The sequence below is a fragment of the Dipodomys merriami genome, unplaced genomic scaffold, assembly GCF_024711535.1.
Source record: "Dipodomys merriami isolate MVZ:Mamm:240054 unplaced genomic scaffold, mDipMer1.0.p SCAF_886, whole genome shotgun sequence".
NCBI lineage: Eukaryota > Metazoa > Chordata > Mammalia > Rodentia > Heteromyidae > Dipodomys > Dipodomys merriami.
Window position 1 is genome coordinate 95713 of NW_027206497.1, and position 15339 is coordinate 111051.

Here is a 15339-nt window from a genome sequence, read left to right on the forward strand (position 1 = left end):
GCGATACATTTTGGAAAGGGAGTGGGGAGGCAGCTGTCCTACGAGCCACGCCCCTCGACGCCTGGCCGAATCTTGGCTACTACGATTCCCAACGTGCCCCGCGCCCGCTCGCGACCCACTTCCTGCCTGTGACGCATTTCCGCTTTGCTGGGCGCGCAGTGGACGGTCTGGATCCCAGAGCGCGGTTTTCAGCTGGGGCCTGGTGGCTCCGGAGCCCGGCATGGCCTCCTCACGGGCCTCCTCCACGGTACAGAGTCCAGGGTCTCAGCCTGCGCGGGCAGCAGCGCAGAGAGGGTTGGGGGCCCGAGTGGAGGGGCCGTTACCGCGGGCTAAGGCGGTGCGGGGCCGGGAGGAAGTCGGCCGGACACGGGTGTCCTAGAAAGCCCCGCAGCACCCGCCTGTTCCCCGCGTGCCTCTGTGCTGCTGCCTTTTGCAGTTTCTCTCATTGGATGATTCTCCCGACTGCTCCAGAGTTACAGCGCTTTGGAATGGGGAGGGGTCTTAACCCAGATTCTAGTCCATTAGAATTGTGACCAGGCCTCTCCCAACACATCTGCGACTCACCTCCGCAGTGGAGAGGCCTGTAACATTCGAACTTGTTCCAACCCTCCTCACCTCTCTTGGGTGTATTTCAATTGTCCTTAGTATTTCCCCACAGATGAGAAATAAAACCCTGAGTGTCACAAATCCCTTCGAAGATATGGCAGTTCCAGCAGAAGGAATTAATAAACATGTTCCAAACAAAATCCGTGATGGAAAAAAAAAATCACTCGAGAATTTCACTAGTTTTATCAACCTCTCGTTTTCTGTTTGGCAAACACCCCACCCAGTGAGGACTAGTCTTAACTAGTGATCAGCTTGACTTTTTTATTTTTATTTTTTAATGTGGAAAAGTGTGATTGAAACTCAGGATGAGCTCCAACCTTGGAAGCTCAGTAGATTACTAAAATTGATATTTAGGTTAATTTGGGTTCTTTGATTTAACAGGCAACCAAAACTAAAGCACCTGATGACTTAGTTGCTCCTGTTGTGAAGAAACCACATATCTATTATGGAAGTTTGGAAGAGAAGGAAAGGGAACGTCTGGCCAAAGGAGAGTCTGGGATTTTGGGGAAAGAAGGACTTAAAGCAGGAATTGAAGCAGGAAATATTAATATAACCTCTGGTAAGATGCAAATAACAAGTTTCTCTACCTTTTTTCTCTCTACTGAGGATAGAACCTAGGGCCTTGTTCATGCTAGGCAAGGTCTTTACCTTTGAGCCACATCCCCAGCCCCTAGGGTTGTTTTTTGTTGTTTTGTTTTTTGTTTTGTTTTTAGCAGTATTGTACTATGTAATTCAGCCTGGCCTTGAACTTGAAATGTAGTCCCTCCTGACCTTAAATTAGCTATCCTCCTGGCTCTACTGGCCAGACTGGTTACAGACAGCACCAATATCACCTGTCCATCTTTTCTCACCTTTTATGCTCCAATTTGAACTTTGTATGCCCCTCTTAATATCTAGAATTCCCCCCCCCCCTTTTTTTTTTCTTCTAGGTCTTGAGGCTTGAACTCTGGGCCTTGACACTTTAGGTCAAGGCTAGCACTATACTACTTGAGCCACAGCACCACTTCCTGTTTTCTGATGGTTAACTGGAGATAAGAGTCTCATTGAATTTCCTACCCAGGCTGACTTTGAACTGTGATCCTCAGATCTCAGCCTCCTGAGTAGCTAGGATTACAGGCCACCTGGCTCACATCCTGATTTTTTAACCCTTGATATTCATCCAAGTTTGGGTATATGGTGTGGCGTTTAAACCAGATTGCTGGATAATCCAAACAGCTTTCCAGTTGTGGAAATTTCTTTTCCTGGTAACTACTCTGAGTTTACTAGTTAGTGTTTTTAGCCATTCCTATTTATTTAACCATTAGGACAATTTTAGTAAGTAGCTTTGGAGATCATTAAAATGGTTTGTGGGCTTGGTACAGTGGCATCTGTTATCCCCATTGACATAGGAAAGCATAACAAGAAGGATTGAAGTCTATGCATAAAGCAAGACCCTAACCGTGAAATAACCAATGGAAAAGGGGCTGGAAGTGTGGTTCAAGGGGTAGAGTGCCTAGTTAGCGAGCATGAGGTCCTGAGTTCCTTCCCTTGTACTGCCAAAGACTTTCTAAATAGAAAGGCTGGTCAACTGATGCTCTGTACTCTTTCTGATCTCTTCTGTAAGTTTGAGATTGCCAAATGAAGCAAAGGATGACTTATACCTTTTTCCTGCCTCTAACAGTCATTTAGGTTAAATAAATTTGGCATAATTTAATAAGTTGTAAAGAATGCACTATATCTTTAAAATGTGTAGTGGATTAGGCAATTACCTTGCTCTAAGCTCATACACAGGTTACTGTTAGAAATTTTGTTGCTCCTATTTGAAGATCTGGTAATGGTGCTGATGTTGCCTGTTCTTTTTGTAGGAGAAGTATTTGAAATTGAAGAGCACATCAGTGAGCGGCAGGCAGAAGTATTGGCTGAGTTTGAGAGAAGGAAGCGTGCCCGGCAAATCAATGTGTCCACAGATGACTCGGAGGTCAAAGCTTGCCTTAGAGCCTTGGGGGAACCCATCACACTTTTTGGAGAGGGACCTGCTGAAAGGAGAGAGAGGTGCCCTTTCTAAATGTTTACTCTTTTCTTTATTAACAAGGTTCTAGTCCCAAATCCAGTTGATCTTGTAGCTGAAACTTTTAAATGCCTCAGAGAGTAGTAACAGTAATACAAATTTTATTGTTACAGTGTATGGTATGTGAAGAGGGTGCCAGCATATGCCTTCTCCACCCCAATGTGAACTTTGAGTTGGACGTTGAGTTTGAGAATGTAAACTTTAAGTACATTCCTTGTTAGTGACTTAAAACATGATAAGTAGGTTAGGCACAGTGGTGTATACCTGTAACTCCAGCTCCTTGGGAGGCAAAGTAGGATTGCAGTTGGAGTCCAGGTAGGCAAAAGTCAGCAAAACTATCTCAAATAAACTAAACAGCAATAGGACCAAGGGCATGATTCAAGTAGTAGAGCACTTGCTTAGTGCAAAACATTTGAGTTCAATATCAAAAAAAAAAAACAAAAAATCTATGATAGCCAGGTGTTAGTGGCTCCTGCCGGTAATCCTAGGTACTCAGGAGGCTGAGATCTGAGGATCATGGTTCAAACCCAGCCCGGGCAAGAAACTCTGTGAGACTCTTATCTCCAAGAAACCACTAGGAAAACTAGAAGTGCTAGAGTGGTAGAGTGCTCACCTTGAGTTAAAGAGTGCAGGGAAAGCGCCCAGGCCCACAGTTCAAGTCCCACGACCGACAGAAAAAAAAAAAAAGATAAATACTTTGTAGCTATAACTGAAGAGGGACACTGTCCTCATTGGTACTCCTGTGTTTTGCACAGTATCTTAGATGGGCAGGCTCAGTGTCTTTGGCAGTTATGAGGATTACCTCTTGTCTTTGTGTCCAGATCATACAGTCTCTCCCCTTTGTTTTCTAGCTTCTGGGAAAGATGGTTTATATTTACTCTCTTAAATTCCTTACTCTTTAGTCCTCAACTATTGATTACCCCTCAACCACCTGGAACTTATTTTGTGTTAAGGTCTCTAGTCCATTTTAGCTAAGTCAGCCCTTGTCCCTGGCCAGCCACTGCATCCTTGACCTCCTTCCTTTCCTTTACTCCCTCTAAGACCAAATCAACCTTCTTCCCTTAGTCTCCCCACTTCCCTGAAAGAGAACAACCCACATTCACACATGTTATTATAGATACTCTATTAAGTGTCTTGCTGTGCCTAATTTATAAAGTAAGCTTTATCATATGTATGCATGAATAGGAGGAAACCCTAGGGTTTCAGGGTCCCCTGAACTCCAGTCCTTCACTGGGGATCTGCCCCTGAAGATGGCAGGATGTACTTGTCACAGTCTTATGTCAACTATGTCTTTTGTTACAGGTTAAGGAATATTCTCTCAGTAGTCGGTACTGATGCATTAAAAAAGACTAAAAAAGATGATGAGAAATCTAAGAAGTCCAAAGAAGAGGTAAAATATGCTTTTGGCTTCACAGTGTAACCATAAAAGAAGTGGTGAAATAGTTCTCCCACTTTGTTTTCAGTTGTTTGCTCTGCTAGCATGGTGGTGGAGAGAATACCTTTGTGTTCTTTGCCATCCAGCAATGGTTGTTGGCAACAGATTGTCAGTAGTATTAGATTAGAATGTGAATGGAGCTCAGTGAATTTTCCATTCAGAAAAGAACAGTAGCATTGTTAGAATAACTTAAGAAACAAAAAAAAAAAGCCTAATAAAACATCATAGAAAAAATACAATAGAAAGTACATATGCCTGATTTCACCCAAGTTAATTACCAGAGTTTCTTGTGGGTAATTACAGTAGAAAATGAACAGTTGTGGAAGGAACAGGCATGCTTCTGGCTTAAACAGTACTGTTGTTCATTTGCCTTTCAGTATCAGCAAACCTGGTACCATGAAGGACCAAACAGCCTGAAAGTAGCCAGACTCTGGATTGCTAACTACTCATTACCTAGGTACGTAGGGCATCCAGAAGAAGAAAGAATCCTGATTTTTATTGTTTCCTTTTCAGGATGGATGGACTTTATGATGGTGGTGGTGGTGGTGGTTACATGGGATTGATTGGTAGAGACTTATGCAGAAGTTTGTTGACAACTCCTTTACTCTTGTGATGATGCTCTTTCTGTGTCCCAGGGCAATGAAACGCTTGGAAGAAGCCCGGCTCCATAAAGAGATTCCGGAGACAACCAGGACCTCACAGATGCAGGAGCTGCATAAGTCTCTCCGGGTAAGATGCTCTTGGTGGTGGTTTAGTAGATGTGCTCTATTTCAGCCCAGCCAAAGGAAGGTTTGGCAGCCGCATTACCTATCCCCACTGGACTATTGTAATAGGGGAGGCACCGTCTGTAACAGTGGCAGGAACCTCCTATGCTTTAGACTGGGCAGAGGCTTGACTTTGACTTTTAATAGAACTGTGCAGTAGGTTTCTCTGGGGCTGTTTCTGTTTAGCTGATAAACTGGTAATAAGCTGGGTGTCGATGGCTCAGCCTGTAATCCTAGCTATTCAGGAGGCTGAAATCTGAAGAGGGTTTGAAGCCAGCCCAGGCAGAAAAGTTTATGAGAGTCTTATCACAAATAATCTAGCCAAAAGCTGGAAGTTAGAGGTGTGATTCAGGTGGTAGTGCACATCTTGAGTGAAAAAGCCAAGCAAGAACACCAGGCCAAAAAAAAAAAAAAAAAGCAGCTAGTGATAAGAAGACTGTGGGAAGCAGCTAGAGTTCCAAAATGAGCCCTGATTCCATTCATCTATCGACAGTAGTTCTTCCTACAGCTACAGAATTATATATGAGTCTTGGAATGCATTCAAACTGAAGGATGCCTTTTTTTTTTCCTTTCTAAATACATTCTTGGATCCACCTACTAATGATCATATTTCTCTTTTTTTTAAGTCTTTGAATAATTTCTGCAGTCAGATTGGGGATGATCGACCTATCTCCTACTGTCACTTTAGTCCCAATTCCAAAATGCTGGCCACCGCCTGTTGGTAAGTTCCATTTTATTCCCTAAATAGTGGATAGTTTGGGGGGAAATTCAGCATTTGTCTTAGATGTCTGTTTTTACTTCAGTCCTTCTGCTCACAAAGTAGATGGTAGGTTTCTGTCTGCCATGTGATAGAGCACAACTTTTCTTAGTACTTTTCCTGCTCCCCAGGGCCCACAGATCTGTTACATGTAACCCTCTGTCATGTTCTTCACATTGGTACATTGGAGCAGGCCATACAGCAAGTAGTATATGCACTTCAGAACAGCTTTTCTTGTTTTGTTCTGTTACCATACTTAAGATATATAACACTTCCATTCCTCAGTGCCGTTATGTGTAAACTGGGATATGGTAGCTTTGTGGAGTATTTTTGCCTTGGTGCCTGGTAGGTGGTCAGAACTTAGCATTAATAATTAGTTTTTATCTTGGTTTTCTGCTTAATATCATGTGTGCAGAAAACTCTTGCAACTCTTCAGTGCTTTTTGTGGAGCATGGCTGTCTAGTAATGCACAGAAACTGCTTGGCTAGGTGGAAACAGACTGTTTCAGGAGAAAGTGAGAGAATTAGAGTCCTTCACCTCGCCAAGCCTCAGTTTTCTTAGCTACAGTTCCTGTCTGTGAAGCAGCTTTGTTATAGTGGTCCTTTGAGACAATAGACAGAAAGGAAATTTCATAGAAAAGTTCCAAAGTAGTCTTTTTTAAAAAAAATAGCATATTGCTATTCAAATTTATGACAGTATTTTTTTTTCATGTATTATTTGTTTTGGGTTTGTTTGTTTGTTTTTGTTGTTGTTGATCATGGGCCTGAACTCTGGGCGCTGTCCCTCAACTATTCAGTTCAAGGCTAATGTTTTACCACTTGAGCTGTAGGGCTTTTTCTGCTAATGTGGTACTGAGGAATCAAACCCAGGGCCTCATGCATGCAAGGCAAGCGCTCTACCACTGAGCCACCTTCCCAGCCCTACTTGTTTGTTTTTTTTGAGACAGGGTATCCACATTGCAGGTCAGGCTGGCCTAGAAACCTGTAATCCTCTTGCCTCTGCCTCTCAAGTGCTGAGATTACAAAAGTGTGGCACTGTGCCCATCGCGCGCGCACGTGTGTGTATGTGTGTGTGTGTGTGTGTGTGCGCGCACTTACGTACTGAGACTTGAACTCAGGAGACTGAGACTTGAACTCAGGAGCATGTGTGTGTGTGTGTCTGTGTGTCTGTGTGTCTGTGTGTGTGTGTACCATGTGAGCTATAGCTCCACTTGTAGCTCTTTGGTGGTTAATTAGAGATAGAATCCCACAGACTTTCCTGCCCAGTTCAAATCATGATTCTCAGATCACAGCCTACTGAGTAGCTTGCTACCAGCGCCCAGCTAATACTGTCATTATTAATAGAAAATAGTAGTTTGATTGGCCTACCTTCCCTCACAAATTGATCCCAAAGTAAGGAGAGCAGCAGCTTTCCCTTTATTATAGTCCAGTAGAGGTCACTGGTTACTTAATACCTGGCTTGTGTATCTATTACTTCAAATGATCAGCTTTTTCTTTTTTCTATTTGCAACTATTAAGTATTGGGGGTGAGAAGAGATTGTCCTTTAGTAATATTACCAAGGTACCTTTTCCTTCCCAGACCACCCCTGGCTGAGATGCTTTCCTTTGTATTTGATAGGAGTGGGCTTTGCAAGCTCTGGTCTGTTCCTGATTGCAACCTCCTTCATACTCTCCGAGGTGAGTTAAAATCTTATTTAGATCTCAGTCTTGTCCCCAGTATGAACTCTATTAAGCAGTAAAAGTGCCTGATATTCAGGACTCAGTCCATACAGCATTGATTCTTGACTTGATTTGATATGGATTGGTCTCTCTCACCAAACAGTTAACTTAGATTTACTTCAATACCCATTCAGTTTTGTTCTAAGTTCCAGCCACACTCTGGCATCTCTTTTTGGTTCTGGGCTTGAAGTGGGGCTTAAACTCAGGGCCTGGTTGCTGTCCCTGGGCTTTTTTTTTTTTTTTCCTCAAGGCTAGAGTTTACCACTGAGCCACAGCTTCACGTCTAGGTTTTTGCTGGTTAATTGGAGATAAGAGTCTCATGGACTTTGCTGCCCAGTCTGGCTTTGAACCACAGATTCTTAGACCTTAGCCTCCAGAGTACCTAGGATTACAGGCATGAGCCACGGATACCTGGCTATTTTATTTTAGTTTTTAAGGTTTTACTCTGTTTTCTAGGATGTCCTAAAATCTTGAACCTCCTGCCTTAGCCTCCCAAGTACTAAGATTGCATTCATACACCATTACACCCAGCTTATGATTTAAATATCCATTAATTTTTTTTTTACAATAGTTCTTTATACTTGAGTAGTCATTTTAATACTCTGCCCATATGTGTTCCCTAATATATTTATCCATGTCATTCATAGTAGTCTGGATTTTGCAAATACGTTATAAAGAGGAAAGAACCCTTTAACTTTCATGTCTTCATGTCTTGGAATTCTTCAGGCCATAATACAAATGTAGGAGCAATTGTATTCCATCCCAAGTCCACAGTCTCCTTGGACCAAAAGGATGTCAACCTGGCCTCTTGTGCTGCTGATGGTTCGGTGAAGCTTTGGAGCCTCGAGAGGTGAGTGTGGCCCTCAGGACCTCAAGGTGGAAAAAAAGCTAGCCTTTAACCCCAGACCTGCTCTTAATATGAAAACAAAATGAAGGATTTCTTTCTTTGTTCTGTTCTTACTGGGGGAGTGGAGGTGGGAAGCAGAGGAATTCACCAGATTTTTCTTGTTAACTTGGACCTCAGTTTTTGCCTCTGGCACCATTGTTAATATTTCCTGGCCCCAGTTGTTCTGTAAAGAGCCAACTTACCTCCTACAAAATAGATTAATGTTGGAGAGATGCTTGTTTGGAAGATGGACGAAAAATAATCCTCTCTCTGGAAGCCTGTTGAGTCTTAACACACCACCCCCGGAGAGAAGAGGTGATGTGGCAGCATTGCCCACAAAGTGGTGGCTCTTCACACCAGAGCCATCTTTTTACCCAGGGTGGATTTGCCAACTACAATAGGGTTTTGTTTCTTAATGTGGTTACTTTTTCTAGTTCCTTCCCCCCCCAAAAAAAAAAATTTTTTTTTGGAAGTACCTGGTTAACCAAAAGACATCTGAATCCAACTGCTTAGTTTTCTTTCTTAGGAAAAGTACAGGAAGGTTTTTATTTCAGGATTTTTGGAAATACTAATTAGTTTCAACTCCACCAGAGAGGGTCTTGCTCCAAGCTTTAGTAATTGGCTTTGGTAATACTTAGCAGTGTTTATTTCCCCTGAGGCTTGAGTTGGTTCTGTGTGTGCACATTGACAGAGTTTCCTTCTTAATTGCCTCTTTAGGGCTCATGTTTACTTCCCGTTTGATGTTTTGAGATCTTTTCTGTTGTTGCTGGGGAGCAGAATTTAATGACCATCATAAGGAGACTAAGCTTCTCAGGAGTTCCTTTTCCCATTTGGAGTCTAACGGGCTAAGATTTGAGGCTTACCTATAATCACGTGTATCAAAACTGTTTGACTTCCTGTATCCTCACATGTTTACCAGAGTATGTTTTCTTTCTAGAACCTAAGCACTATTTGGATGCTATTTTTCTCTAATCCCACATGGTATATATCACTCAGATAATAGCCAATCTTTTTAAAATTTGTAGAAGTGGCCTATTGTTAGCCCTAATATTTCAACAACTTATTTGTGCAATTACAATTTAGCTTCTCAAACTGTACAGAATAGGTATATGTGCACAACAATGAATCCATGAATATTTATTTACATTTCTACTAAAGTGTTTGAATCCTGAATATGTATGCTTTCAGTGATGAACCTGTGGCAGATATTGAAGGGCATACAGTACGTGTGGCCCGGGTAATGTGGCATCCATCTGGACGTTTCCTGGGCACCACCTGGTAAGCCAAACTGTCCAGTTTCATCCAGGCTCCTGACATTTTGTTAACCCTTTCGGTTATGTACAAGGTAAATTTTAGAACAGAGATCCTCAAGCAGGGATTTCTTGGGCTTCAGTCAATCAGAGTTAGAAGAGTATCTAATGTAGTCAGAGCTAGGTAGTTTGTTAAGTCTCAGTGAGTGATTTAGAAGTGATGTGGTTTTGGTGTTGCTGCAGATGATGTTCAAATCTCTCAGGTACTTTGATGGTATATACCTCTAATCCCAGTACTCAGGAGACTGAGGCAAGGAGGATCACATGTTCAAGGCCAACCCAGGCTAAATATTGAGACTTTACCTCAATTAAAGGAAAATAAAATCAACCTCTCCCTCCCCACTCCCACTCCCTCTCTGTGTGTCTGCCAACAAATTACTTGCCTTTTCTGGTTCTGTAAGTTCAGCTAGGCAAGGATCTGCTAAAGAGCTTTTACTTTGAGGTACAATAGCATGGCTTTATTTTTTTGTTTGTCAATCGTGGGCCTTGAACTCTGGGCCTGGGCACTGTCCCTGAGCTCTTCAGCTCAAGGCGAGCGCTCTACCAGTTGAGCCACAGGGCCACTTCTGGTTTTCTGGTGTTTTACTGGAGATAAGAGTATCACGGACCTTCCTGCCGGGCTGGCTTTGAACCGTGATCCTCAGATCTTAGCTTCCTTAGTAACTAGGATTACAGGCGTGAGCCACCAGCATGGGGCCATGAGTTTATTTTTGAAGTGTACAATTCAGTCTTGATAAGTTCATGTAAGCATGAACTCTATGTAAGTATATAGCTGTCAATATGGAACAAGGTCTGTCATTCAAGTAAGTTCTCAGGCCCTCCTAATTTAACTAAAGCAAACTTTGACCTGGTTTCTATCATTATGAATTCCATCCATTCATGCTTCATGATCTCATTTGTGTCTGGCTTCTTACACTTAGTAAAACATTGCTAGCATTCATTTGTGGGCTTACACGTGTCAGTAGTCCCTTCTTACTCCTGAGAAATAGTCTGTGTCTGTGCCATGGTTCATCTGTTTTTCTGCTTCTAGATTTATACTGGGCAGAATAAAGCTGCTATAAATACTCTTACACAGGTTTTTTCAGACATACTTGTCTTTTCTTTCTCTTGAGTTCCTACAAATACAATTACTAGTTGATAGGGCAGATGTATTTTTAACTTTTCTAGAACTTCCAGGCTAGACAGGCATGGTAGTACACCATCCCTGTTATCCAGCACTTGAGAATCAAGTGGAGGAGAATCAAGACCAGGAGGCCAGACTGTTTCTCAAAAAAAACAAAAACCTTGCATGAAAATGGAATAATGAAATCTCTTAAAAATGGTTTTACATGGGAAATGGAAATGAGAATAATAGAAGGTATGAATTATCAAAGTAATTCCATTATATTCATGTTTGCAAATATCACAACAAAGCTTCTATATAAATAAAAATAAAGTAGTCCTTTTTTTAAAGCACTTCCAAAGGGCTGGTACCAAATTACATCCCAAGAGTTCTGCTTTGCTTCATGGCCTCGCACCAAATGCTTGGTTCTAATTTTAATTTGTATTACCATGATTGGTAGTAAGTACTTGCTCGCACACTGATCATCTCCTTTTAGCGAGGCATTGTTTGTGCTAGAAAGACATTTCTTGTTAATGTGATGTAGTGGAGTTACAGAAGCGTAAGCTGAGCTGCAGTTATTTATCGTGCATTGTTCAAGTAGAATGGGTCTTCTGGTTGGTTGGTAGTGTCATATTTTTGTTTTTGTTTTCTTTTTAAAAGCTATGACCGTTCGTGGCGCTTATGGGATTTGGAAGCTCAAGAGGAGATCCTGCACCAGGAAGGCCACAGCATGGGTGTGTATGACATTGCCTTCCATCAAGACGGCTCTTTGGCTGGCACTGGGTAAGCATCTTCTATAAAGCCAGGCAGCTCAGTAGTCTGGCTCTTACATATATGCCTGCTTCCACAAAGAACGGGATTCAGTGTTCATTTGTTTACTATCTTATCAGGGGACTGGATGCATTTGGTCGAGTTTGGGACCTACGCACAGGACGTTGTATCATGTTCCTGGAAGGCCACCTGAAGGAAATCTATGGGATAAATTTCTCCCCCAATGGGTAACTCACTGAATGGCCATGGGAAGGGTTCTTGTTGAAGCAGCACTTTTTGTTCCTAACTTTGACAACTGCCTCTGCTCTGCAGCTACCACATTGCAACTGGCAGTGGTGACAACACGTGCAAAGTGTGGGACCTTCGACAGCGGCGCTGTGTCTACACCATCCCTGCCCATCAGAACCTAGTGACCGGTGTCAAGTTTGAACGTAAGCTGTCCTTCCGATCTCAGCCTCAGCACCAGACAGGACCTGCAGGCCAGGCTTCACCTTCTAGACATGCAGCTGACCTCTGCTAAAGCACGAAATTCTAACTTCCTTCCCTCTGTCATATCTCCAAACAGAGCTATAGTAGAGCATACTTCCTGCAGCCAGGAAGGAAGAACTTCCATGAGTGCTTGCTTGTTTCCCTTTCTCCATGCACATTCTACCATTGAATTCCCATTGTTACTCTGAACAGATTGTCTAAAGGAAGAGCGCCATTAGACCCTCATAGTGTTCCTTGTTCTCAGTCTGCCTATGGTTGATCCCTTTTCTTACAAGCTCAAGAATGTCAGCCCAGTATGGTAGGCTTTTTTTTTTTTGGTCCAGTCGTGGGGCCTGAACTCTGGGCCTGGGCGCTGTCCCTCAGCTCTTCAGCTCAAGGCTAGCACTTTACCATGTAAGCCACAGCGCCACTTCCGGCTTTTTTCTTTTTGCTTATGTGGTGCTGAGGGATCGAACCCAGGGCCTCATGCATGCAAGGCAAGCACTCTACCACTGAGCCACCTTCCCAGCCCCTGTGATAGGCTTTTCTAAATGTGGAAATAATCTTTTTTTTTCAATGTAGAAGGTTTGGGCAGGTTTTTTTATGCTTTTGTTTTCTTAAGCTCTTTGGAATATGTGAATTCTTCAAGTCTTTTCTTCTTGTCTCCTAAAGCTATCCATGGAAACTTCCTGCTCACTGGTGCCTATGATAACACAGCCAAGATCTGGACCCACCCAGGCTGGTCCCCCCTGAAGACTCTGGCTGGCCACGAAGGCAAGGTGATGGGTCTAGACATTTCTTCTGATGGGCAGCTCATAGCCACTTGCTCTTATGACAGGACCTTCAAACTCTGGATGGCTGAGTAGGCAAAACCATGGAAGAAGAACTGTAACCTCAAGCTCCCTCAGGAGCCATTTTCCTCAAAAGAAAAGCATTGGTGTGTTTTGTTCTATCATGTTTTCTATTAATTACCATGTATAGACCCACATTATAATTGGATTTTTATATCCTGGCATGGTGATGCACTCCTGTAATCCTAGCAGTTACGGGGCTGAGACAGGAAGATCCTAAGTTCAAGACCAGCATGAGCTACATTGTGAGATCCTGTATCAAAAAGCAAAATAACAAAAGAAAAAATGAGATGTTCGTGTCAGCCCCACTCCCAAGTAGGCAGTCCAGTCCCTAGGTGATGACAAACCCCTCACGGTTGAAACCTGGAGTCTCATCTTCAGACTTGCTGTGAACTGTATTTTATTAATCTTTTGTTTGAATACCCTACCTCCTCTCCCACCTGGAATTGCAACTGCTGTTTGCATTTTTAATTCTTGAAACTTGGCATTCCCCAACGTGATACGTGCTTCAGGACTGCCTGTGATTGAGCAAGTAAGGTAGCAGGCCAAGATTCCGGAAGCCCTCGGGGTGGGAGGGCAGCTCACCACGCACTGGTTGAACAAAGCTGGACGTGGAGCCTCTCCTTCCCACTGAGAATGAGAGGAAGCTCTAGACCACACCTCTGCTGACAGATACACAGTAAAGAAGATTCGCCTGCTTCCTGTGGAGTTCACTGGGAGTGCTAACTGCATCAGGAAATTCAGAACTGAACACTCGCCTTATCAGAAAATGACTTCCTTTTTGCTTTAAAGTTTGGCATTCTTTGTGTTACCCTAAAACAAGGGCCATGTGTCAGCATGCCGACATGTCTACTGTACACCCTCCTTCCTGTTGGCTTTTAAAAGGATGTACTTCATGTATCAAAGGATACTTCATGTCAAAATAACTGGGGAAAAAATTCCTTATTGGGCATTCCTAAATGTAAACCCTTTTTCTTTATTATACACTTGCTAAGAGTAAAATCCTACTATAAAAACTACCTTTTAATGAATTACTTTTAATATTTAAGTATGTGTGCATATGCATGCATGTGTGCACACATGCTGATACTGATAACTGGGACTTGAACTCAAGGCCTTGTGCTGAAGGCTGACATTCTACCACTTGAGCCATCACTTCACTGTTTCTGGTTAATTGGAGATAAGAGTCTGCCCAGGCTGGCTTTGAAACTCAGTCCTCAGATCTCAGCCTCCTCAGTAGCTAGGGTTATACAGCAAATTAACACAAAAATGGAATTTGGAAGAAAGGATGTAAACGAATGAGGGGTTTCGATAATACCTTCCCCTTGAATGTTCAAACCCCTTTTCACTTGCTATGCCAGAGAGGTTGAGAATGGCCATGTCTAGTTCTATACTGAAAATTAGGAGTATATGATATGTAGCGAAACCTGTCCTTTAATCTGGTTTCAGTCAAGCAAATAGTTGCATCTCCTATGTAGGTGAACCTCTGAACTCAAATCTATCCAGTTTCGGCCACTTCACTGTTAACTGGTTCTATTTCCTTTGTGGTTTGCCATCAAAAACAACACTCATTACCACTTTTACAGTGAGTGTAAAATGTAGCATTTGCCTTGTGCCTTGAATATAGTTTGCTAACAAAGGTTGTCAGCTCCTCACATTTAAATTTTTCTATGAGTTCCCTTAGACTTGTCTTAGAGATAGTAGTTGGGCTGAGAACATTTTATCTAATCCTTGGACAGAGCTAAGAAGCACAAATCCAAATGTGGCATTGGGTAATGGTGAGGTAGACATCATGGCTACCCCTAACACAACTCTCTGCTAATGTACAAAGTACATTGAGACATCTCATCTTCACAGTTCTATTGGTTTATTCCTTTCTAGGCAACAGCTTGCCCCAAGTTCAAGGAAGTGATGGAACCTGAACTTGACTATCAAATTTAGCCATTAGGGCCTGTTTCCTATACAAAGAAGCCCTCTACCTTATATGTTGTCCTGCTAAGTCACTTTGTGATTTCCTGTTGATGAGTTCATTTCCCAACTTTTACCTCATGAACTTAGAAGTGATAAAAATGTTCATTATTTAATACATAAAAAGCCAGGCACTGGTGGCTCATACCTGTAAATAAATCCTAGCTACTCAGGAGGCTGAGATCTGAGGACTGAAGTTTGAAGCCAGGTGTGCAGAAAAGTCTGAGACACTTACTGCCAATAAACTACTCAAAAAGCTGGAAGTAGCCAGGCACCGTTGGCTCACTCCTGTAATCCTAGCTACTCAGGAGGCTGAGATCTGAAGATCGTGGTTCAAAGCCAGCCCAAGCAGGAAAAGCCATGAAACTCTTGTCTCCAATAAACCACCAGAAAACCAGAAGTGGCACTATGGCTCAAGTGGTAGAGAGCTATCCTTGAGCTGAAGAGCTCAGGGACAGCGCTCAGGCCCAAAGTTCAAGCCCCACGACCTACCAATAAGAAAAAGCTGGAAGTGTTGCTGTGTCTTAAGTGGTAGAGCACTAGCCTTGAGCAAAAGAAGCTCAAGGACAACACCCAGGCCCTGCATTCAAATCCTCCCAACCAACAAAACAACATTAGAAAAACTATCATGCAAGGTATTTGCAGCCCTATGAAGA

The 15339-nt window shown here is 42.7% G+C and overlaps 1 protein-coding gene across 1 annotated transcript; it reads left to right on the plus strand.

Annotated features, from left to right (window-relative positions):
• The first annotated feature begins 140 nt into the window (after window positions 1–140).
• LOC138820438 (U4/U6 small nuclear ribonucleoprotein Prp4) lies at window positions 141–13734 on the plus strand. The gene is made up of 14 exons (XM_070012067.1): window positions 141–247; window positions 988–1165; window positions 2451–2637; window positions 3956–4043; window positions 4466–4545; window positions 4724–4817; window positions 5479–5573; window positions 7227–7285; window positions 8054–8177; window positions 9402–9491; window positions 11286–11408; window positions 11516–11623; window positions 11709–11827; window positions 12537–13734. The coding sequence occupies exons 1-14, from the start codon at window positions 221–223 to the stop codon at window positions 12728–12730; spliced, it is 1566 nt and encodes a 521-aa protein (XP_069868168.1). The 5' UTR covers window positions 141–220; the 3' UTR covers window positions 12731–13734.
• Window positions 13735–15339: the final 1605 nt, after the last annotated feature.